The sequence below is a fragment of the Topomyia yanbarensis genome, chromosome 1, assembly GCF_030247195.1.
Source record: "Topomyia yanbarensis strain Yona2022 chromosome 1, ASM3024719v1, whole genome shotgun sequence".
NCBI classification, from domain to species: Eukaryota; Metazoa; Arthropoda; class Insecta; order Diptera; family Culicidae; genus Topomyia; species Topomyia yanbarensis.
Window position 1 is genome coordinate 935,903 of NC_080670.1, and position 24,566 is coordinate 960,468.

At 40.0% G+C, this 24,566-nt stretch overlaps 3 protein-coding genes across 3 annotated transcripts; all 3 read left to right on the plus strand.

Annotated features, from left to right (window-relative positions):
• Positions 1 to 1,313: 1,313 nt before the first annotated feature.
• Positions 1,314 to 13,606, plus strand: LOC131693281 (uncharacterized). The gene is made up of 15 exons (XM_058980994.1): positions 1,314 to 1,984; positions 2,174 to 2,468; positions 2,523 to 2,874; positions 2,943 to 4,188; positions 4,242 to 4,845; positions 5,476 to 6,191; positions 6,252 to 6,895; positions 6,958 to 8,300; positions 8,361 to 8,587; positions 10,090 to 11,127; positions 11,308 to 11,648; positions 11,701 to 11,841; positions 11,896 to 12,482; positions 12,537 to 13,136; positions 13,196 to 13,606. Exons 1-15 carry the CDS (start codon positions 1,341 to 1,343, stop codon positions 13,523 to 13,525), a joined length of 9,108 nt encoding a protein of 3,035 aa, XP_058836977.1. The 5' UTR covers positions 1,314 to 1,340; the 3' UTR covers positions 13,526 to 13,606.
• Positions 13,607 to 13,739: 133 nt separating this feature from the next.
• LOC131676531 (aminopeptidase N-like) lies at positions 13,740 to 16,882 on the plus strand. Its single transcript, XM_058955614.1, has 6 exons — positions 13,740 to 14,424; positions 14,480 to 15,205; positions 15,278 to 15,926; positions 15,982 to 16,487; positions 16,545 to 16,623; positions 16,694 to 16,882. Exons 1-6 carry the CDS (start codon positions 13,751 to 13,753, stop codon positions 16,826 to 16,828), a joined length of 2,769 nt encoding a protein of 922 aa, XP_058811597.1. The 5' UTR covers positions 13,740 to 13,750; the 3' UTR covers positions 16,829 to 16,882.
• A 4-nt stretch (positions 16,883 to 16,886) lies between these two features.
• On the plus strand, positions 16,887 to 24,486 carry LOC131693292 (uncharacterized). Its single transcript, XM_058981004.1, has 12 exons — positions 16,887 to 17,397; positions 17,461 to 17,616; positions 17,677 to 18,175; positions 18,240 to 18,393; positions 18,733 to 18,814; positions 19,823 to 20,977; positions 21,032 to 21,257; positions 21,437 to 22,098; positions 22,157 to 22,809; positions 22,868 to 22,949; positions 23,002 to 24,159; positions 24,227 to 24,486. The coding sequence occupies exons 1-12, from the start codon at positions 16,937 to 16,939 to the stop codon at positions 24,438 to 24,440; spliced, it is 5,502 nt and encodes a 1,833-aa protein (XP_058836987.1). The 5' UTR covers positions 16,887 to 16,936; the 3' UTR covers positions 24,441 to 24,486.
• The last annotated feature ends 80 nt before the right edge of the window (positions 24,487 to 24,566 follow it).

The following is a 24,566-nucleotide window of genomic DNA, read 5'->3' on the forward strand; positions in this document are numbered from 1 at the left end:
GCACGATGCGACCCAGAATGAAGCTGATGCTTATTAGCTTATAATTATTATTAACAGGGGCTTTTCTTCCAAATATTGAACCTAATCACATTAACTATTGTTTTCACGTACATGCGTGCTCACAATCAAACCGAAGACAAATAAATTAATTCTGAAAAGTAGAAATAGATGTGGAACGACGTTAGACTCTGTCTAAAGTATTGAACACAGCATGGCAGTTTGAAACATTTATCTTAAACATAAAAATTCAACTGACTAATTATTGTATTCCCTTTAATTGCACGGATATGTATATGCACGACGGTCGTCTAGTTTCCCAGGCAAACCGCTGATCCCATTAACCAGCCAACATATCTTTGAGCCTCAACTTGCAAGAACACAGTCCTTACTATCACTGTAATTGCAGCAAAAATAACCCACAAACAGAGGTCGATTGAGTTTAATTTCATCCAAAAGTGCCACTTTGCATACCACCACCCTAAGCAAAATCACGACCCTTTGTTTGCAGAGGATCGATTATGTGAGAAGCTATTAATTATATATTTTCCCTTCACCATCACCAGTAAACGAGAAAGGATTTCGTCGTATCAAACATAAAACAAAACTGAAAACTATTAAGTATATATCAATTTAGTTATCTTCATATCAACAGACCCAACCAGAGTAATGTTCAACAAAGTGCCTATTTATATTTTCCATGATACTGCTTCTCAAGCAACCGCCTTCGACGAAACAAATCATTGTATCGACAATTGCAACACGTGCAAACACCGACAGCTGACACCTTGTGGACATCGTCTGGTGATTTATGCGACAGCTATGAAATACAGATCTTGGTTTATATAGGTAGCCGAAAGCAAACAAAGCGGCAATGTAACGACGTCATGTGTGTTAATAAATACCGCACACTAATTTGACAGCAATTCATTGTCGGGTGCACTATCAGCCGCTGATAAAGTCTAGAAGAATGTTCCTAATATCTGTCAGAAACTTGTAACTCAACAATGTTCAATTTCTTTGCAGACAACTTATGATGGTCAATTGAACATTTTGAAAAAAATAACTTGATCTTCTCCGAATCCTTAGTCCGTATAATGTTGATTAAATTCGTGTTGTTTAGCGTAAATGGAAACAATGCTCCAAATATTAGATATATTGGAAGACAAAGGATGTAGCAATTGATATCGGCAATTTTGCCAGAGAAGAAAACGCCAACATACTGTTGCAAAACACAGTAGATTGAGATAACACATCGACCGATACAACACAACAATTATGTGGAATATTATTGACTGCTTTCATTTAGTGATTAGTATTCAAAAGACCGCTGAACGGTTAAGATGGATAGGTTGGTGCTGGTATCGATAGTAGCTGCAGTGTTGTGTTTGAGTTGGTCAACCGTCCAAGCCCAGTTAGATGGCAACAACTACCGACTGCCAAACAATAGCTACCCGTTGCGTTACGACCTCGAACTGACCACGTACATACACGAGGACGGCAGCGATCGACAGTTTCGCTTCGATGGACGAGTCAAAATGCAAATATTTGTAAAGGATGAACGAAACAGCACTATAACGGTGCACTATCGCTTGATCACAATCACCCACGTTAAATTATGGTCCTTTTTCGGCAATGGAACCGAAAACGTGCTTTTGAATGATAATAGCAGCTTTACGTTAGATCCTGTAAGGGAATTTGTGACAGTGACACCACCAGGTGTTGATCTAAAAGGGACATACTTCCTCGAGTTTGAATACAACGGTGAACTGCGAGAAGACAATGCTGGATTCTATCGATCTTCATACGTGGATGACGAAGGGAAGATTCGTTGGCTTGCCACGACACAGTTTTCGTCAACAGACGCACGTCATGCTTTTCCATGTTACGACGAGCCTGGAATACGAGCTCCGATCGAACTAACGGTTATTCATGGTGAACAATATACTGTTCTTTCTAATAACCTTCCATTAAGTAGTGAACCTGGGTAAGTGCCTGTGAAAGAATAATGAATTAATGAGTTATAACAGTAACATACATACATAATCATTTATATATGAGAACAGTAGACATATGTTGTACAAACAAAATTGGGACACAATCACCAAGAGTTAATGGAGACAATCTTGCAAAACAAACAAAAAATAATCAAACCTTTCCACGTTATCTCAAACAGACCAATTGAGGGTTACGTCAAAACTGTATTCAACGATACGCCCGTCATGCAACCTTATCTACTGGGGATTATTGTCAGCGATTTTGTATCAGTCTCATCAGAACTCTATCCCCGCCAGAGCATCTTTGCTCGGTATAATGCTATTCGGAATGGCGAAGGAGACTTTATTTTGGAAGCTGGATATAAAATCCTAAACGTACTGGAACAGTTCTTGGAAACAAACTATGCTTTACCAAAGATTTATCAGGTGGCTGTTCCAGATTTTGCTGCTGGTGCGATGGAAAACTATGGATTAGTAAATCGTGTCTAGTGTTGATTTGAATCCACAATTACATCTTAATCCTTACAGGTAACATACAAAGAAGAGAATTTTTTCTACAACGAACATTCTTCGCCGATGAAGCAGAAACATGCTATTGCTACCGTTGTTGGTCACGAATTCGGCCATCAATACTTTGGAAATATGGTCTCCCCGTCATGGTGGAGCTACCTTTGGATGAAGGAAGGTTTCGCTAGATACTTTGAATATCTTGCCTCAGATCTGGCATATCCGGAACTGCGAATAGGCGAAACCTATTCAGTTCAAAAAATGCAGAATGCATTTGATTTGGACTCCCTAGGATCCTCTCGTCCAATGACTTATTACGTCAATACTCAATCAGAAATCGCTAACATTTTCGATAACATTGCGTACGATAAAGGTAGTTATCAGCTTGGTTATGATTCACCCTAATTACATACCTATAATTTCTCCTTACGTCATCAACAGGTGGATCAATAATGCGAATGTTTCAGCATGCTTTTGGATTAGAAAATTTTCGACAAGCGTTGATAGGCTATCTTCGAGTAAAAGCATTTCAAGGAGCACAACCAAAAGACTTCGCCGATGCCATTCAAAAAGCTATCGACAATGCTTCCGATATAGCGCTTCCAGTAAATATAACTGCTTTAGATATCCTAAAGTCATGGACCGAACAAAGTGGCTATCCGGTTCTACACGTGTCAAGAAGTCTGGATTTACGTATACATTTAACACAGGAGCGGTACCTTCTCAAATCTATAGACACTACTGGATCTACGTGGATATTGCCCTACAACTTTGCAACAACTAAACATCCCAATTTTGCTACAACGTCGAACACAAGGTGGCTAATAACCAGCAGTATCACACTTCCAGCAGAAGATTGGGCATCCTCGGATTGGATAATTTTCAACAAACAGCAAACTGGATACTATAGGGTAAATTACGATGAACGTCTCTGGAATCTGATAACAACACAATTACACCGTAACGTTTCAACCATTGACAACATGAACCGAGCGCAGTTGATTGATGATTCGATGAATCTAGCCCGATCCGGCCGTTTAGGATACGATACCGCCTTACGACTCATCTCATATCTCACACATGAACGAGATTACGTCCCATGGGCAGCTGCCAACAGAAATCTAGCTGTACTGATGCGCCTCTTTTCAGGATCATCTCAGTTGCACTTGCTGAAAAGATATCTCCTATCAGTGATCAATCCGGTATTCGTGGACCTTGGTTTAGAAACGCAACCCAACGATGATCTTTTCACACGCCAAGCAAGAGAACTCGCAGCTACATGGGCTTGCTCGCTATGTTCCGAGGAGTGCCTCAACACAACAGCTGAAATCGTAATGAAGTCGGTAGGATCATCCAATATCCCAGTTGATCCGGATCTTCGTGGTGTGATATATTGCCACGGAATCAAGAAGGCTGATAGAGAAGTTTTTCTAGAAGTTTGGAGCCGAATGCAGACCTCACAAGATCAATTGTTCCGCACGGATTTGATTCATGCGCTCGGGTGCACTCAAAACAATGAGCTAAAGCTACTCTTGCTCAACACTTCCATAGCAGATGATGCAGAAAGTTTAAAATATTTTGGCCAAGAACGAGAGCGGATCTTTACCGCTGTTTACTCGAATGATAAAAAAGGGACAGAGATAGCGTTGCAGTTTTTTGCAGACAACATATGGAAAATTAATGAATTGTATGTGTAAATAGTACTTAAATTAAGAGAAAAATTATCAAAATTATTTTCAGATATAACAAGGGTAACTTTGGAGGACGCGCCATTGGAGCAGCGATAACAGGTTTGGCAAAATTCATTGTTGATAATGAATTAAATACTCAGTTCCAGCAGCTCATTGATCAGCTTTCCAAGGCTGGTCTACTGCGTGATACTGATATTCTAAGGGCTCTGGAGCAATCTAGTGAAAATCTACAATGGGTCGAAACAAAGGGAAGAGAAATTGAAGAGTGGTTACAGGCTTTCTATCCGGCACCAACAACGGAAGAACCGACAACTATTACCGAGACTGAAACCACCGAGACACAAACCACGTCAACCACTACAACCACAAGTATTACTCCGTCGACATCCACAACATCCGCGCCAACAAAAACCACAACGATTACAACTACAACGACGACAGTGGCTGCAAGTTCAACCGTAACAACCACACATCAAGCGGAATCAACTGCTACAACTGCGCCCACAAGTACGGCAAGTATTACTGAACTTGAAACTACAAGTACTACAGTAACATCAAACGTGGAAACAACCACTGAACATGATGATGGAGCGAGTGGAACGTTGCTATCCATTTCAGCGTTGGTGTTTTCAGTTTTGGTTAGTTCTATTATTTGAAATTTAGAATTCGTGCAATAAATACAGAATGAAATATGTTGTGTAAAACCAAAACTCAACCCAACCAAAGCTCTAACGCGCCCTGCATAACATTGTCAAACAGTTTTAAGAAAAAAAATAGTGTAAATTGAAGTTCAAGAACTGTAAATACCGACAGAAATCGAAGATAAAAAATAAACATGCACGGCTAATAAACTACAATGTATGGAAAATTACTATTTCGAAATTTCTTGTTTAGCAGAATCAAGACTTCTCTAGTCTCAGGTTTAGGACTGTCAATCTTTTTATCCACTACATCATTGTATAAGGAATATGATAACAGAGTTAATGCCGTGAACATAATTATCCCCATAAGGTAATATTCTTATGACAGGTTTATCAACCTGTCCAATCAAGCCAACCAATTCGTACTTAATTCCTATACTATCGAATGGCATTGAAATTCATCTACCTATTAATCAATATCAAACTAAAACCCAAAAATCCACTCTTTCCTTTCAAAATGGTTATTCAATCAAGCCACTATAGGGAAAAATATCTTTCTGAGAGGAACTCTTTTCTGTCAACTCTTGATAACAGCCCTAGATAAGATATTGACTGATACACCGAGATGACTTCGTTCAACAGAAAATCAGTGCCGCTACTGAAGGAAGAAATCAGTTGCTCTGTAATTGCCTATCTACAAAGATGTGGAAAAAATTAAGTCTGTTAGTACTTTTTCTAGTTAACTATGCCTTTTCTGGTGTACCATTACTGAACAGACAACTAACAGCAACCACCAGGCACGATACGATCGAATACGGATATCGACTTCCAAATACAACTTTACCTCTAAAGTATGACATCGAGCTAACAACGCATGTCCACGATAATACGAATCCAAACCAGTTTGACTTTGAAGGGAAAGTCCTAATTTCGCTGCAGATTTTGGAAGAGAATATAACAAATATCACATTACACTACCGCCAAACTACGATAACGCACGTAAAACTGAGCGAAGCTAATGGAACAGTGATCATTGACGATGATTCAAGTTTCTCAACAATCGAGGATTTAGAGTTCTTAGTTATCAATGCTCCAGTCGCATTAAATCCTGTAGTACATTTGCTGGAGATTGAGTATCATGGAGTGTTACGTACTGACAACGGTGGATTTTATCGATCATCCTACACGAATGCTAATGGAGATACTAGATGGATCGCAACCACACAGTTCGAATCAACCGATGCTAGGCATGCATTCCCTTGCTATGACGAACCCAGTATTCGAGCGCCGATTTCACTGAAGTTAACACATGGAAGCACTTATTACGCTATTTCGAATATGCCCATCAAATCAATCAGGTAAGCGAAATGCAAACATACTTATAATTCCATTTCGAATCAAAGTTTTCAAATTTACAGCGTTATTGCAAACTACACAACAACTGAATTCCACGAGACCCTTTCAATGCAAACCTATCTTCTAGCATTTGTTGTATCCGATTTTGACAATGTCAGTGACTACAATAATGATCAATCGGTATATGCTATTCCAACGGCTATTGCTAACGGCGATCTTGATTTTGCCCTGCAAACAGGAGTTAAAATAATCCATGCTTTGGAAGATTTCCTTCAGGTGAACTATAGTTTCCCAAAACTAGATCAAATCGCCATTCCGGACTTTGCTGCGGGTGCTATGGAAAATTGGGGTCTTGTGACCTACCGCGAAGAAATTCTTCTCTACAATTCTTCTAAATCGCCAATGAGCCAACTGAAACGAACCGCTGCTATTATTGCCCACGAATACGGCCATCAGTTTTTCGGTAATTTGGTCTCACCTGCTTGGTGGAGTTACCTATGGTTAAACGAAGGGTTCGCCACTCTTTTGGAATACTTAGCTTCGGACAAAGTGTATCCGGAGTTACATATTCAAGATATGTTCAACATCGAAGCAGTGCAAACAGCATTTCAATCAGACGCACTAGAATCCACTCGAGCAATGAATAGCTATGTCGAAACACCAGTCGCTATCTCCGAATTGTTCGATGATATCGCCTATCAAAAATGTGAGTATATGACAATACAATATATAATGCACGTATGTACTATCTGCTATCTAATTTGACAGCCGGATCCGTTTTGCGACAGCTTCAACATGCTTTCGGCGATTCAGTTTTTCGTACTGGACTTAAATATTATTTGGAGGAGAAACAATTCCAATCAGCTACTCCAGATGACCTGGCTTTCGGACTTCAACGAGCAGTAGAAGAAACGAATGCACTCTCTCCCGAAATCACGGTACTGAATATATTGAATTCATGGGCCAATCAAGAAGGTTATCCGGTTCTGCACATTAATCGCGACACTACTGGTGTTATCAACATTCGCCAGGAGCGCTATTTGTTGAAGAACTCCGAACAAGGCACCAACATGACTTGGTACGTTCCATACAACGTGGCGACTCGACAAGATGATGATTTCTCTTCCACCCTACCACTAAATTGGCTGGTTGGAGACGCCGACGAAATACGCCCAACAACGTCACTGAATTGGAACAACGATGATTGGGTAATTTTTAACAAACAGCAAACAGGCTACTATAGAGTCAATTATGATGATAATCTGTGGCATCTGATAAGTCAAGAACTTCGTCAGGGAAACCACACAGTCATCCATCACTTGAATCGAGCACAGTTGATTGATGATTCTTTGAATCTTGCCCGATCTGGACACATCAAATATGATATCGCTTTGCAATTGATTCAATATCTTGCCCATGAAGCAGAATACATTCCTTGGGCTTCAGCGAACAATGGACTGACATATCTTAATCGAATGCTCTCAGGATCCTCAAAATATGATCTATTCAAGAAATACGTTTGGAATATAATCGAATCACCCTTCCATAAACTTGGACTATCAAACAAAGCTATTGAATCTCATTTCGATAAACTAACGCGCAACATATTAGTGAATTGGGCTTGTTTAGTAGACTCGGATGAATGTTTAGCACAAACAAGTGCATTGCTTTCCGATGTAGTTTCTAATATAACTAATGACGTCGATCCGAATCTCAAAGGTGTAGTTTACTGTAATGGATTGCGGAACGCTGATCGGGATACATTCCTTTACGTGTGGGATCGCATGCAAAAATCTCAAGATCCGGCCGAGAGATCTTTACTAACGACCGCACTGGGATGTTCACAAAACGCTGAATTGCTAACTGTATTCCTGGAAACTTCCTTAGATGAAACCGGTGACGCTAATTATCGAGGACAGGAACGAGCACGAGTATTTAGTTCCGTTTACACCAATGGGAAGGTTGGGTTGGAAACAGGTATCAAATTTCTGGCAGAGAATGCGCAAACCATCGATAGGTTGTACAACGGAGGAAGCTTCGGAGGTCGAGCTATAGGGGCAGCCATCACAGGAATGGCTCGGCGAATCGTCACCAAGGAGCAAAACGATGAGGTAATGATTCATTTATAGAGCGAAGTGCGTATTAAATTTCTAATGGAATAATATTTTCAGTTCGAAGCATTAATCGCAAAACTGGTGGCTGATGACTATTTGAACGAAGGTGAAATAGCAACAGCCAGGGAACTATCTAATGAAAATATTATTTGGGCAAACAAAAATTTCGGAATAATTGAGAGTTGGCTTAATAAGAATGTTCGTTCGTCAGCGATGGCTTTGTCTATTTCGCTTGTTGTGCTGAGTACAACCTTTACAATTAATCTCCTCTTCTGTACCAAAAACTGATCATAACGAATGATTTAAGGATAAGATACACACAAAAGGTATTCATTGTGGATAACGATAATGAGCCCATTAAATAGTCTATACACAAAATCAAAAATATCAAAAGCGGAACACCTTCAACCCTTACACTAAAATTATCGCAATAAATACAGATATTGTTTTCAATTTGTTTTCCCTAACACTTTTATTTGTGGAAATATTATTATGTTGACTTCAGTCGCTATGTTATTACCAAATCGTGTTTCTGTCCGTGAACTAGCTCACAACTTTATGAATATTATTCATAAATCAAATGTTGAGGCAGTGCTCAGCTATTTTTGTCAGTGTTCCTTATTACATTACATTACATCAACAGTGCTATCTTTGAAAAGCAGACTGGTTATACAACTATTTGTTTCCGGTCTTATCTTATTGCTAATAACTTTTGTTATTAGTACATTCACAATTGTACTTATTTTGTCATATGTAATATAACTATATTTTTCGATCTAAATTAACCAACTAGGGAACTAACTCATAGGACCTTAAATTAGCGTGGAGATTACGCATGGTCTTGCCTGAGTGGAATGATGACTACTGAATCATGTATGAGGGATGAGAATTAACAATTCGCAACTAAGAGTGAAATGATGGATAAATTTCCACGATAACATAAAGAGAAATTACGAGAATCGTTACTTATCCTCTAAAATTATGAACATCGTTTAATTCTCGGCTCTTTCTGTCGATATTGATAATACAAATCAGTTTATCTCCAATTTATGAATTACTGGACACAACTACCATCCTACCAAACATTCGAGAGTAACGTCATGATTTTTTTTTGATATGAGCAAATTTTGTGGAAAAACAAATGGTTTCATTATTGCGAGGTTTACTGTACATGGTTTCTGGAGCAAAATTCCAATTTCCGTAAACAGTTCATTTTACGGAATTGCGAGCTCTTTTCATGAATTTATGAACAGATTTTAACACTTGTCTGGCAGTTCAGAGAGTACCACACTTGTTCCATAAATCAGTCGTCGTACGTTCGAGTCTCAATCAGGAAGGATTCTTAGTGTCATTAGGAGCCTTAGACGATATCCTTTTAACCTTTCGTCAGTCGCGCTAGTGTACTGAGTGCACGCTGCTCTGAAAATCTAGCGAAATCGCCTTAAAGCACCAGCGGCTGCTCGTTCAGTGGGCCACAAGCTCGACTTCCGGAGGGTTAAATAAGATCTGCAAGTCGATATGAGCAATCTAGGCTGCCTAACCCCTTTATACTCTACTTCCAAGATTAGACGTGTTTCTTGCGACAACGATAAATTTGGTAAATACTAATTCCTTTCATTGTCTGCGAACTATATAAATTTTCCTTAAAAATGATAACGATTGTAGTCAATCGAATCCAAGTACCTGCTCAACGATTTTGATTCGACAATAAGCCAACGTTATATCTTATCTGTGATTTAGAGCTCTTTGAAAATGTTTAAAAAACACCATTAAATTAAACTCGAAGAGCCGTGCCAAACCAGTTCTCGCGCGAATCTAGGACGATTAGGATGATCGCCCTCAATTCGGTTTTCCTGTGTGGGCTTGCCTTAGCTGCCTCCATCGTGGCAGCAGAACGGCCTCTCTCTAAAATGGCGGATGTTGAACCACCGCTAATCGCACCTGAAATGGTGGAACAAAACGGGGACTTTGCTCCATTCCAGGATGTGGATGATTCTTATCGATTGCCTAAAACTAGTATCCCGACGCACTACGAAGTACAACTAAGCACCGAAATTCATACTGGAAATAGGAACTTTGGAGGGAGTGTACTAATTCATTTAACTGTGTTAGAAGCAACCAATGATATAGTTGTGCATCACCGTGGTCTGGTTGTTCAAACTGCAAAACTTGTATCAGTGCCATCGGCAGGAGGAAACCCAGTACAATTGAATGATCCACAGTGGACATACGATAGTAGAGTGGAACAACTAACATTTACCAGTGATTCACTGCTCAATCCGGGTAATTACCAACTGACTATTACATTCAATGGACGGCTGTCGAACAACGAGGATGGATTCTACATTTCCTCATACACCGACGACACTGGATCTACAAAATATTTGGCCACCACTCAGTTTGAATCCACAAGTGCCCGAATGGCATTCCCCTGTTACGACGAACCAGATCTTAAAGCTACCTTCGTCATTAGGATCATTCACCACAATTCTTATTCAGCTCGGTCAAACATGAAGTTCACAACCCAATCGGCTGGTGACCTCACCGTTACCACGTTTAGCACTACTCCGGTGATGTCTACGTATCTGCTGGCATTTGTAGTTTCTGATTTTGTTTCTCTTGGCGATGAACGTCACAGTGTCTACGCCCGTCCAAATGCCATCGATGAGGTGCAATTTGCAGTAGAAGCCGGTAATAAGATTCTGGGTGTGCTCAACACTCACATCGGTATTGATTACTATGACCACATGCCGGAAATGAAACAGTTCGCTATTCCGGACTTTGCAGCTGGAGCTATGGAAAACTGGGGCTTAGTAACATACAGGTGAGAGTCGGTTTGAATAATTTTCGTTGAAAAAACCTTTATACATTTTTTGTTTCTTAAACGAACAAATATATCTATAGTCGGTCTGACATTGAATAATCCCTCAATTGACGAAGGCTTATCTGCGAGCCATTGAAATTTATTGGCTCATAAATTACTTGTCGCTTTTTATCTTTACAGAGAACAGTATTTACTGTTCAATCCAGCACTGAGTACTTATCGAACAAAGACCAATATTGCCACAGTCATTGCACACGAATACGCACACCAGTGGTTTGGAAATCTGGTCAGCCCCCAATGGTGGGAATACATTTGGTTAAATGAAGGATTTGCTACGCTTTATGAGTACTATGCTGCCCACCTTGCGTACCCAAGTGAACAGTATTGGGAACTTTTCAATCCCCAGGTTATCCAAGCTGCTATGGTCCCCGATGGCTTGGATTCGACCAGACCCATGACTTGGAATGCTGCTACTCCTACGGAAATTGCACGATTATTCGATCGTGTTGCTTACCCAAAATGTAAGGAATTACAAAAGTTCATTTATCAAGTCTTAATGCGTCAACTTTACAGCTGGAAGTGTTCTAAACATGATGCGGCATGTGCTCGGAGAAGAAAACTGGACAGCTGGTTTAAAAAATTATCTCCTGGAAAGGCAATTTAAAGGTGCGAACGTAGAGCACCTGCACACCGGACTGCAGGCTGCAATTGAAGGTATTATCAGTGCAACACGTGAACTTAGGATAGTATTAACTGAATTATTTATAGGGAAAAATATCTTACCAACCGGGGTAACGATCAAACAGATAATGGATAGCTGGACAACTGAGAAAGGTTATCCAGTGATAAGCGTGCGTCGATCATATGATTCCGGAGACATTATAATCTCCCAGGAAAGGTTCATTTCTGATCGCAAAGTTCCAAACACCAACGTTTGGATGATTCCATACAACTATGTCCTTCAATCGGCCGCAAACTTCGACGATCTGCATTCCTACGACTGGTTATCCACCAAAGCAGCCCGACTAAAGGCTAATGTCCCTGATAACGAATGGATAATTTTTAACAAACAACAGGTTGGATTCTATCGTGTTAACTACGATACCAAGAACTGGGAGTTGATCATCGACGCACTAAATAAGAACCACGAAAGCATACATCGACTAAACCGCGCCCAGCTGATCGATGATGCGTACTGGCTTGCTCGATCCGGACGTCTTGACTTTGAAATTGTTATGAACCTGATAACCTACATGAAAAACGAAAAGGACTACGCGCCTTGGGCAGCTGCCAATAATGTGTTATCATATTTCAACAGTAAACTTCGAGGAACCCCAGCATACGATGACTTCCTGGTAAAATTACTAATCTCTTACTCAGATATCCATTATTAAATGTGAAAATTTTAGGTTATGGTGAGAAATCTCATTGGAAACGTTTATTCTACGCTTACCATCGATTCGGTTTCCAACACAGAAACTCTCCTCCACAAATACTTGAAACAAACGATATCAACCTGGGCCTGTATTGCCGGAGATACCAGTTGCCTGGAGCGAACCAAGGATGCTCTTACGAATGAGGCTGTAAAAGGAACTATGGTACATCCCGATATAGCCAGCGTTGTCTACTGCTATGGGTTGCGAGATGCTGGAGAAACTGAGTTTGTATACCTGTACAAACGGATTTATCCCACGCAAAATTGGGCTTTTAGAACAATGATAATTGATTCGTTGGGATGTTCTCAAAACAAAGATTTCTTGAAGGCCTTCCTGGAAACCGCTATTGGTGGTAGTGGCGCTGGTGTCGAGATTAACTATAAGAGTAGTGAACGTACACGAATCGTGCAATCGGTTTATTCAGGTGGACGTGCCGGAATCGAAGCTCTAACCGAATTCCTTATGGATCCTAATATGCTTAACGATTTCATCAGCAAACTTGGTATTAATACTCTCAACAACGCTATCTCAAACATTGCTTCACGTACAAGCACAGAGCAAGAGCTGGAACAAGTAATGTGTAGAAAATTTTATCGATCCCTACCGATTTCAATAAGATTTTTCTTTTCCAGTTGAACGCACTGCTGACCAGTTTGGGATTGTATATTTCACAGGAGACCGCAGCTGCAGCTCTCGCAACCGTCCAGACAAACATGGACTGGCACGGAAGCTATGAAGGAATGCTAACGACCAATTTTATCAATGAATACGCAGAATCAGTTGATCAGGACACTACCTTAACAACTGGGGAAGTTACGACTACTACTCCTGGTACAACTACTACCAGTGATGTAACGACTACAACCGCCCAGACGACCACAGCTGATCCGGGTGGTGCAGCTACCATTGCAGTATCCGTTACGTTGCTGTTCGCTACTATTTTGATTTCGCTACTCAAGTAAGCTATTATAAAGCTTCAGTATACCAAATACTTAATTATTGGAAAACTCACTTTCATTTTGAAATAAACGATAAGATACGTACCCTACCGAGTTATTACTCAATTTAGTTGATAAGACAATAATCATTTAATCATAAATCACCTGATATTACCTAACACGGTTCATTATAAAACCTCCGATTAGTTGTTCTTTCTCCATTCGTATGTATATTCGCGAAAGGATAATATGGTTACTAAGCATATCATAATTTCGGCAGTCTTTGCCTTCTTTACTATAAGTGCCCAACGAATAAGATTGGATAGACATAACTTACCAATGCACGAAATAGGACGTGAAGCTAACGTCCGAGCAGCGAAAAGTAACTTTGAATCATTCAGATTGCCAAATACGTCAGTGCCAATTCATTACGATCTATTTCTGGATACAAATGTTAATCTAAATGACCCCACATTCATCGGCAACGTACAAATTCAGTTAACTATACTAGAAAATACAAGCCAAATAGTGCTACATAGCTCTCACAACTCAATCAATAATGTTCAACTGTTCAACTCAAATCAATTACAACTTGCATTGGTGAACACTGAACCGGTTATTGAAAGAGAGTTTCTTGTTATCAATTCGAAGACAACGCTAGCCGCGGGATCAAACTATCGACTAGTGATAGATTTTTCAGGCAAATTGCGAGATGATTTGCTTGGTTTCTACCGTTCATCATACGTTGATAGTGCTGGCTCAAGGCAGTACATTGCCGTTACTCAGTTCGAACCAAGTTACGCACGAAGTGCCTTTCCATGCTATGATGAACCAGGCTACAGGTCTACATTTTCCATTAGTATCAGCTGTGGAACGAACTACAAAGCAACATCCAATATGCCTATCGTGGGAATAACGATCCAGTTAAATACACAGAATTAAATTGGGAAACAAATTATTCTAATATATCTTTTTCAGGCCAAACCAAAAGAAACTAACTCGTTTCCATATGACACCGCGGATGCCAACCTATCTGGTAGCTTTTATGATAACCGACTTCGTCAATAAGAGGGTTGTCCTGAAAGAACCAACGAAGCTTACGATGGAGATATTAGCGCGATCGACTGCATCCAGTCAACTAGAACTAGGCCTACAAAAAGGTGTAGACGCCATACGAGCAATAGAGCGATACTGCAATCAAACTTATGGCTTGCCGAAGTTAGATCAAGTGGCCGTACCAGATTTTTTCTTCGGTGCCATGGAAAACTGGGGTTTAGTTAAGTATGCCGAACAGTACCTATTATTCGACGAAGAAACCTCAAGCAATCAGGACAAAGAAAATGTCATCATTACCATCGTTCATGAGTTGGTGCATCAGTTTTTCGGGAACCTTGTAACTCCCAAATGGTGGACTGATATCTTCCTTAGCGAAGGATTTGCTACCTTGTATGAGTATTACATTGGTGCTGATGTTGAATCCAGTATTCGCTTCAAGGAATTATTTGTCGTCGAAGCACTACAGACGGCATTTTATGTTGATAGCTTGGGGTCCAGCAGACCTTTGTCGTACTTCGTAGAGACCAATGCAATATCTTTGTTCGATATAATTGCATATCAGAAAGGTGGAAGCATTTTCCGCATGATGAATCACGCGTTGGGGGAGCAAACTTTCCAAAAAGGTATTAGGCGATATCTGGAAATGAAGTAAGTAGCACGAACATGATCATAATAATAGTACTGATACATATTATTTATTTATTTATTTTTAACAACTAGTCAAAATAGCGCTGTAGATGTGTATGATTTATTCGAAAGTCTCCAATCTGTTGCAAAAGACGTGATACCACCTACAACGACGGTTGAAGCAATCATGAGCCCTTGGATTTTTCAATCTGGGTATCCTGTAGTATCAGTTCAACGTGTTGCAGACAGTGATGCACTTATTTTTAAACAAGAACATTTCGCTAGAGATCCAACGGCCCTGCGTACATGGTGGATTCCAGTCAGTTATCGCTTGAGTAGCCAAGGTGATAGAGATGACACAGAAACAGTTTTTTGGATGCCACAAGGTGTTTCCCAACTTTCTATTGAATTATACACTCCCCCCGAATCATACCTTCTGGTTAACCCACATCAGACCGGTTTTTACCGGGTAAACTATGACACTGAGCTATGGCAAAGGTTGATCAAACAATTAAATGTTGATCACACCGTGATTCCCCCAGTTTCCAGAGCACAACTCATCGATGATTCGATCAAACTTGTTCAGGCTGGAAAGCTGGATACTGCAACAAGTTTCGAACTTATCAAATATCTTCAGCACGAGACGGATTATATACCTTGGTACACCGCTTTTGCTTCTGACAACATACAGTACATAAACAATGGGCTGGTAGTTGACCAACAGGCATACAGAGCACTGCAGGTGACTGATTTATATTATATCTGTTGAACTTTTCATTTACCCTCGTTGTTTATAGAAATTTCTTAGCTCATTGACAAACAATCTACTTCAACGGGTTGGCTTTGCCGAAGTATCAAACGAGCCCCACGAACATCAGCGACTGAGAGCTATGGCTATTGAGTGGAATTGTCGTATGGGGGCCGCTATTTGTCGTGCTGCTGCACATCAGCTAATGACAGCTGAACTCGAAGGAATCCAACGTCTTCCCTCATATATAAGACACAGTATCTATTGCGGAGGACTTATGGATGCTACCGTTGAGGAATTTGTTGCCGTATTTCGTACCTTCCAGGCTGCGAGCGATCTAACTGAAAGATCAATGTACATCTCTGCGCTTGGTTGCAATGAGAATAGCGATTTTTTGTTCGATTATTTGACAGTAACGTTGGATGGTGGACAAGACATCAGACTACGAACCGGAGAATGGTTGAAAATCTTTAAATCGGTATACTCTAGGAACACCGTTGGATACCAAACTTTTTTGCGCTGGCTGCAGTCATATGCAGAAAATATTCTGCAAAGGTAGGTACACTTTATAGTGTATGTTCAGTTTCAATTAAATTTATGTATATACAACAGATTTGGAAATAACCAAGAGTTTTTACTGATCTTGGCTGACATATCATCGAGGGAAGATGAGCTAAACCAATTCAATGAGGTAAGACACCAAATGAACGTGTGTTTTCATGTATATTCCACAAAATCGCCTAACCATTCTCGTTTCACAGCTCATCGATCTCCTACAAAATTTCAACCCCTGGCATAGTCAACAACTTATACTTGACCGAATTGGTTCGATAGCAGTAGATTACCAGTCATGCCGTGATTACTTACCAGATAATAGCCACCTTCCAACTAGATAAGATATTTTCAAACCATGTAATAAATTCAATTTATGAACCTATAAAATGAACACAAATAGAGCTCCAATCGCATTGTCCGAAAAGATTTTCATTAAGTGACACCTTAAGATGTTCAACATAGTTGCGCTTCTGGCGCTCGTCATAAGTGCCTGTCTAGCCACTCCATTCGGTACGAGTGCACGTGAGTTCACATCGCATAGACTACCTAACACAACCATTCCAACACATTACGAGCTGTATCTTGATACGAACGTTCACATCGGAGAGTTCGAGTATACCGGTAATCTACAAATTAGCATCACGGTTCTCGAGAGCACCAAACAGATAGTGCTTCACAGCATTCGAAGTGTGATTAATCGTTTGGAACTTCGTAATAGTAATGAGCAATCGGTGGCAATTTATAATTTTGATTTTGATGCTGATAAAGAATTCCTGCTTATCAACTGCAAAGAAGTACTGCCTATTGGTACAACATACAAAATATATATCGATTTCACCAATAGTTTGGATCGCGATGATACGGTTGGATTCTATCGGTCGTACTACGAAAATGCGGAAGGAATAACCAAGTACTCAAGAAGTCTCATTCTGCATAAGTTGTAATTGATAATAATTCTTGTTTGTGCTTATAGGTATTTGGCTTTAACGCAATTTGAGCCTTGCGATGCAAGGTCAGCTTTTCCCTGCTATGATGAACCTGGAATTAAGGCTACATTTAATATTAAAATTGCTTGCGGTGTAGATTACCACGCAAGATCTAATTCTCCTGCTCTAGGGATAACTATTTTGTGAGTATAGTATACAGCATTGAAGACCCAAGCGTCATTTTCGATATTCTAATCTAATAGGCCAGATGGTAAGAAACTAACAACCTTCCAAACAACACCCCGAATGCAGACCTACTTGGTGGCTTTCCTGGTATCGGACTACGTAATCGAACGGCAGGTTATTAACGAACCTAAACAGTTGGCCGTGTCGACTCTGGCTCGTCCAACAGCCAAGCACCTTCTGACCTATTCCGTAGAAGCCTCTGTTAAGTTCATACGTGAACTGGAAATTTACTTCAACCATAGCTATGAGATGTCCAAAATAGACAACGTTGCCGTCAACAACAACCACTTCTGGGCAGGTGCGATGGAAAACTGGGGTCTAGTGACTTACCGAGAGTCTACTATTTTGTTCGATCCTGAAACTCAGGGTGAAAGTATGCAGCTGAGTGTGGTAGGAATCGTTGGTCATGAATATACGCATCAGTTCTTCGGAAATCTCCTAGCACCGAAATGGTGGTCTTACTTGTGGTTGAACGAAGGGTTTGCACGATTGTATCAATATTACGTGTCTGAATATGTACGGCTGCAGCATGGATCAGAGAAAGCATGGAACGAATAACTGATGAGTTTTTATCTTTCAGAGTCATCCAGAGCTGAATATGCGAGAACGATTCAGTGGCGTCCGAGAGACAGCTTTGAACACCGATGCCAATCCTACAGTTCGCCCAATGACTCATTACGTAGAGACACCGAGTGAAATTAACACTCTCTTCGACAACATCGCTTATGCCAAATGTACGAATACAGTTGAATATATCGCATAAACACAAACCATACCATGTATAATCGAACCATTCACCATATATGGTTTGGATCATAAGCTATTATGGTATATGATTATGTGGGATGCTTCAACACAAAACTTATCGGTCGTGGCACCTTTAGAAAAAAAAATAATTCCTTGTTTTAAGTCGATTTTTCAAATAATTTTTTCAGATAACATGACTACTAGATATTGGATAGGATGTGTTGTGGAAAGAATCGACTAAACGGGAAAAAATGTTCTTACTTTACCTGTGACCAAAAATTTTCCTCAAATGAAAGCTTTTAATAACAGACTGTTACTAATTCTAGCTGCTAGCGTTCTCCGCATGATGAACTATGCCCTTTCTGAAAGCACATTCCAAAAAGGTTTGAGATACTACATTCAACAAAAGTAAGTACATAAAACATTGTTCACTTATTTAACCCTATCGTTATTTGAACGCAAACAAAAGTGTACACCCGCGAAAGAATTATTCAATAGAGCTGCTGTAGACAGAAGTGAGTTACCCGAAATTTTTGAGTGCCACTCACTTTTCATAAGAATTTGGGGTTTGTAGAGCTTCTCTCACATTGTCCATGATGTTGTGCTGCAATTTTTCCGAAAAACGATGCTAGTAGACAAAAGTGGGCCACTATTTGTAGACAGAAGTGGGCCACTTAAGTAACGCCGTCCTTTGCACTGTAAATTTGTAAATTTTTGTGAGTTATAGAAAAGTCTTGATGATATATTACAATTGGCCCTACTTTGGTCCTATGAGGGAAGGTGAGGCACTATTTCATTAATGCCTATAGATCGGCATCAACATCGATGCTTTGTTCTTAAGAACCAGTATAATCATAAAACAAACCTAAAAATGGTGAAATGCAAGTAAAACTCGAATCGATTGCCCCAAATATCAGCTTACCATTTGAGCCATTGCGTTAAACAAAGATGGCAGACGCTATTGAGTTTCAAATGCGTAGACTGATAATACGGCTATTTATCTTATTTTTTCCTTTTTAAAACTTAGTAAAACGACCCCAAAAAAGCTCAGATCTACATTCAACTTCCTGCATGTGCATTTTTTTAAAAAGACAAAATGGATGGCCGAAATCCAATTACATAAATCTATAACAGCAGGAAGTGTCGTTTTTTGAATTCCTTGCAATCGAAAATTACTATTTTTAACAATTACACGACCACAAATCCAAACGTGACCCACTTCTGCCTACATTGCTTTTTATGAAACTGAAAATTGTATATAACTTAACAAAATACTTCATAAAACCACAAAAAGTAGTTTTCAAGTACTTAACCGTAGTTTATATTAAAGAACTTTCAATACTGCTTTCCCAAACGCAATTTGTAAATAAGTCTATCTAAATATAAAGGAATACCCTTTCAATAATATATCAACAGCAAAGACCACGGAGTGGTGACCGAACAGGATCTATTCGATAGTTTAGCACAAGCAGTGAAGGAGGATGAAATGCTTCCGCCCAGTATAACAATACATGAAGTGTTTAGCTCGTGGTCAAATCAGCCTGGTGCACCTTTGGTCAACGTCAGACGGATTGGGGATACGAATATGTTCTCCTTCAGTCAAGAGCGGTTTTATAGAGAACCCCAAGAGGTCCCTGGTGAAGAATCCTGGTGGATTCCAATTACCTATTTCACACCAAGTAGTGAAGGAAAATACAACTCTAGCGCCGCTTTCTGGATGCCGCCAAACCTCCAGGAAGTGAGCTACGAAATAGAATTACAAGAAGGAGATTTTGTGCTGATTAATCCTCTAGCCAGGGGTTATTATCGAGTAAATTACGACTCACAATCCTGGGAGAACGTCATCTACAATCTATACGAAAATGCCGATGCCATCGACAATCTGTCAAAATCGCAGCTGATCGATGATTCTATGAATCTTGCCCATGCTGGTAAACTAGACTACTATACAGCCTTCAAAATATTTGACTACCTGCAGTATGAGACTGATTATATCCCCTGGGCGACAGCTGCATCTACTTTGAAATTCTTTCACCGAATGTTGCGACACGACCAAGAATCGTTGAATAATCTAGAAAAATATGCGGCGCAGCTTGCAGGCAACCTACTTTCAGTGCACGGTATCAATTCCGTCAAAGGAGAATCAGCCAATGCTGCAGATAGCCGATTGATAGGATTGGAATGGGCCTGTAAGAAAGATTTGCAATGCCAGGCTGAATCCAGAGTACGATTCGATAAACTAGAGAGAAAAGCGCCATTAGTCCTTACATCCAAAGCGGAACAACAGATTGTTTGCCATCAGTTCCAAGAAATCAACTTCAACGATTTCGCCATTATTCTGGAAAGCTTAAAGTCTACACACGACCAAAATGTTCGAAGTCACTTGATTGAAGCTCTTGCTTGCGCCGAGAACGAAATTTTTATCGTCGAGTATCTAAACACTATCAATACAAACTACTTTGAATATAGCGAAAAACTGCGAGCAATTCAGGCAATCTATCAAAAATCTTTGAACGGACTCAACGCGGTATTGGACCTATTTGACAAATCATCACCACTGTTGGAGAAAATGTAAGTTATATGCGTTTGACTGGAAATAATATTCATAATTTTCATTACCAACAGAACACAAAACCGCCGCGAGTTTCTCGCTCTATTGGCGAACTTGGCAGAGTACACGGTTGAATCGAAGTCGGTCGCAAAGCTAACGAAATTCATTCAAAAGGTGGCGCCCGCTCTGCTGCCTACGATAGAAGCTGCGCTACAATTCAATCAGAGATGGGTACAACGGAACGCAATCATCGTTTCGGATATGCTGAATAACCCGCCTAGCGTGGAGTTTGATGATGTTGCATGAATTGGTTCGATTAATAAAAATGAATGTTCCGAAGATTTTGCCCCTTTTAGTAGTTTAGCGGCGACAGGTAAGGTAATAGAGAAAGGGATAGATTGTATAGGTAACGACTTTCGTAGAAGATAAGATAGAAATATCTTGAACCACTTGAGCCAGGGAAAACAACTATAAATTGACGGTCGATGCATGAGAGCGGATTAGTCCAGCTTTGTCGGGCAGCAAACGCGCATATTTTTGAAATGGGTTATAAAGTTATATATTTAATAGTCGCGATTCTATGTTTAACGGGTGGTACATGTTTCGAAAGCTTTAGGTTGCCCAATAACACGATACCTACACACTACAATCTGTTTATTGATACCAATATTCATGAAGGCATATTAGAATATAACGGAACTGTTGAAATCCACATTAAAGTGTTAGAAAATACAAAACAAATTGTATTGCATAGTTCAAGGAGTACACTTGTTGATATCAGTCTGAAAAATAGTGAACATGTGTCCATCAAAATTGTGAATTTTGAGTTCGAGAAGGAACGAGAATTTCTCATTTTGAATACTGCTTCTATGCTAACGGAAGGAAGCACGTTGTGGTTGAAAATCGACTTTATAAACAGTATCGATCGAGGTGATCGTTCTGGGTTTTACCGGACAACCTACAACGATGATGATGGTGTGCTAAAATATGCAGGAATTACTCAGTTCCAGGCATGTGAGGCAAGGTCTTCTTTCTCCTGCTACGATGAACCTGGAATCAAGGCTACTTTTGACGTACGAATTACCTGTGGAGTAGATTATCACGCTAGATCGAATGCCGATATAGCTGGTATCTCAATACTGTAAGTTGTATTCGTTTTAAGTTTATCTTTGCAATTGATTAAAATTCACATCGTTTAGACCTGGTGGAAAAAAGCTTGTCACTTTTCAGCGAAGTCCGGCAATGCAAACGTATCTACTTGCTTTCCTAGTATCGGATTTTGCAGTGCAGCGAGACTTTGCCAATTCTTTCAAAAAGATAACCGTTCAATCAATGGCTCGACCGACATACGCTGATCAATTGGAATACTCTCTTGATGCATCCATCAAGCTCATAAACGAGCTGCAAACATACTTTGATCACCCATATGAAATGAAGAAAATTGACAGTGTTGGAATTCGTAACATCGACTTCTCCGCTGGTGCAATGGAAAACTGGGGTTTAGTTACATACTTGGAGTCATATTTCTTGATCAGCGAAACGTCATCGGAGAGTAGTAAAAGAGGTGTAGCTACTGTTATAGCACACGAATTTACTCATCAATTTTTTGGGAACCTGTTGGCTCCGAAATGGTGGTCATATCTTTGGCTTAACGAAGGATTCGCAACGCTGTACGAGTATTATTTGAGTGATCGTACGCATCCTGAACTACAGATAAAAAATCGATTTCCAGGTTCTGCACTTCAAGCAGCTCTTCAAATAGATGGTAGTGCAACGATACGACCGATGACGCACTATGTGGAAACAGTACCCGAAATTGATAGGCTCTTTGATACAATTGCTTATGATAAATGTAAGTACAGATGCATTATACTTGATTCCGTTGAAATTTCATTTCTATTACTTCATAGCTGGAAGTGTGCTCAGAATGATGCACTACGCACTGGGTGAGCAAACTTTTCTAAAAGGATTGCGATATTACATCAAAGAATAGTAAGAAACAGAAACATGAATGAACACGTTACTTAAAAATTATTTCCCGCAGCCAAAACTCCGTCGTCGAGCCTCAAAATCTATTTGATAATCTCCAGAAAGCTGCGATCGAGGACAGAGTACTTCCACCCAATTCTACAATGACAAAGATTCTTGGATCTTGGTCTGAGCAACCGGGTGCTCCAGTAATACAAGTTGAACGAATACCAGACAGTGAAGACATCATTTTCAGGCAAACACGATATTTTTCAACTGCACAATCTACAGAAAATGATCAGACTTGGTGGATTCCAATATTCGTTTATACAAACAAGTCTGAAGGCGCATACGAGCAAACTCCTCTTTTCTGGTTGCCACAAGGATCTAAGGAAATTGTTAAAAGCATTCCGATTCAAGATGATGATATAATAATCGTAAATCCTGCTCAAAAAGGGTACTACCGCGTAAATTATGATCCTCAAATGTGGAAACATTTGGTATCAACACTGCATTCCAAACCGGAAAAAATAGATCTATTAACCAGAGGCCAACTGATTGATGACTCTATGAATCTAGCTCACGCAGGTCAACTGAATCATGAGACCAGTTTTCAAATTCTAGACCATCTACGAAATAGTAGTGAGTTTCTACCGTGGCAATCTGCGTACCGTAACTTGATCCGTTTAGAGAAAATGCTCACCCCTGATCGGGATGCATTGGATCTATTTCGTCAGTATCTACGCATTTTAACGAAAACTTTAATGGAAACATACGGAAGAGAGGAACGCAAAGGCGAACATCCAAACGATCATGACGCACGGGTGATCGCCATCGATCTTTCCTGTAGATCGGGACTAGAAAAGTGTATTGATTATGCCAAGAGGAAAATGAATATCGCACAGCAACGATCGAATTTGTTGGTAATACAGTCTGAAACCGAAAAACAGTGGTATTGTAACGGTTTGAGGAACGCTCGACAAGCCGAAGTGCAATTTTTCAAAGAGGCCCTAAAAGTAGAAAAGGACTCGCTAGGCAGGGTCTATCTAAGTAATTCTCTTGCATGTGTTGGCAATCGGGCATTACTAGAACAGGTAATGGAACTGCTAGCAGAAGATGCTGCTAACAATGCGGAGTTAACGAAGTTTTTATCTACTGCCATATTATACAGTGAGGTAGGATTAGAAGCATCTCTCGCTTTCCTGTACAAAAAAGTCGAGCAAATAGATGAACTGTAAGTATTTTAGACTGTATAGTGTCCAATGAACAATAATTATTATAACTGTCTCTGATTTTTTTAGGATTGGAAACAGGCGAAAAGTGGAAAAGCTGCTCTGCAAAATCGCGAACGAAATCGTAGATCGTCCCAGCGCAGTGCAGTTACTCCAATTAGCGAAAATGCTGCACATCTCGAGTGACCTTGAACAGACCATCAAAGTCCAACTAGACGAACAAATACGTTGGCAGGAGCGGAACGTGGGTTTGGTTCACGAGGCTTTAAAAAAATATCTCTAATAACGCGGCAATAAAGCTAATGGAAACTGCGGCGAGTATCAATCGATGGTTTCATTTTGCAGAGAAAAAAAAGTTAACCATTCTTTTCCATCAATTTTGTATGCTAATAACACCCCACCCGGTCAC

Bases quoted from the DNA above. Each gene is read 5' to 3' on its own strand.
- LOC131693281 (XM_058980994.1), top strand. From the start codon at position 1,341: ATGGATAGGTTGGTGCTGGTATCGATAGTAGCTGCAGTGTTGTGTTTG. The intron at 6,896-6,957 runs GTGAGTATATGA...CTAATTTGACAG, and splicing joins TGATATCGCCTATCAAAAAT to CCGGATCCGTTTTGCGACAG. The intron at 8,301-8,360 runs GTAATGATTCAT...TAATATTTTCAG, and splicing joins CCAAGGAGCAAAACGATGAG to TTCGAAGCATTAATCGCAAA.
- LOC131676531 (XM_058955614.1), top strand. From the start codon at position 13,751: ATGGTTACTAAGCATATCATAATTTCGGCAGTCTTTGCCTTCTTTACT. The intron at 15,206-15,277 runs GTAAGTAGCACG...TTTAACAACTAG, and splicing joins AGGCGATATCTGGAAATGAA to TCAAAATAGCGCTGTAGATG. The intron at 15,927-15,981 runs GTGACTGATTTA...CGTTGTTTATAG, and splicing joins AGGCATACAGAGCACTGCAG to AAATTTCTTAGCTCATTGAC.
- LOC131693292 (XM_058981004.1), top strand. From the start codon at position 16,937: ATGTTCAACATAGTTGCGCTTCTGGCGCTCGTCATAAGTGCCTGTCTA. The intron at 18,176-18,239 runs GTACGGCTGCAG...TTTATCTTTCAG, and splicing joins AATATTACGTGTCTGAATAT to AGTCATCCAGAGCTGAATAT. The intron at 18,815-19,822 runs GTAAGTACATAA...ATATATCAACAG, and splicing joins AGATACTACATTCAACAAAA to CAAAGACCACGGAGTGGTGA.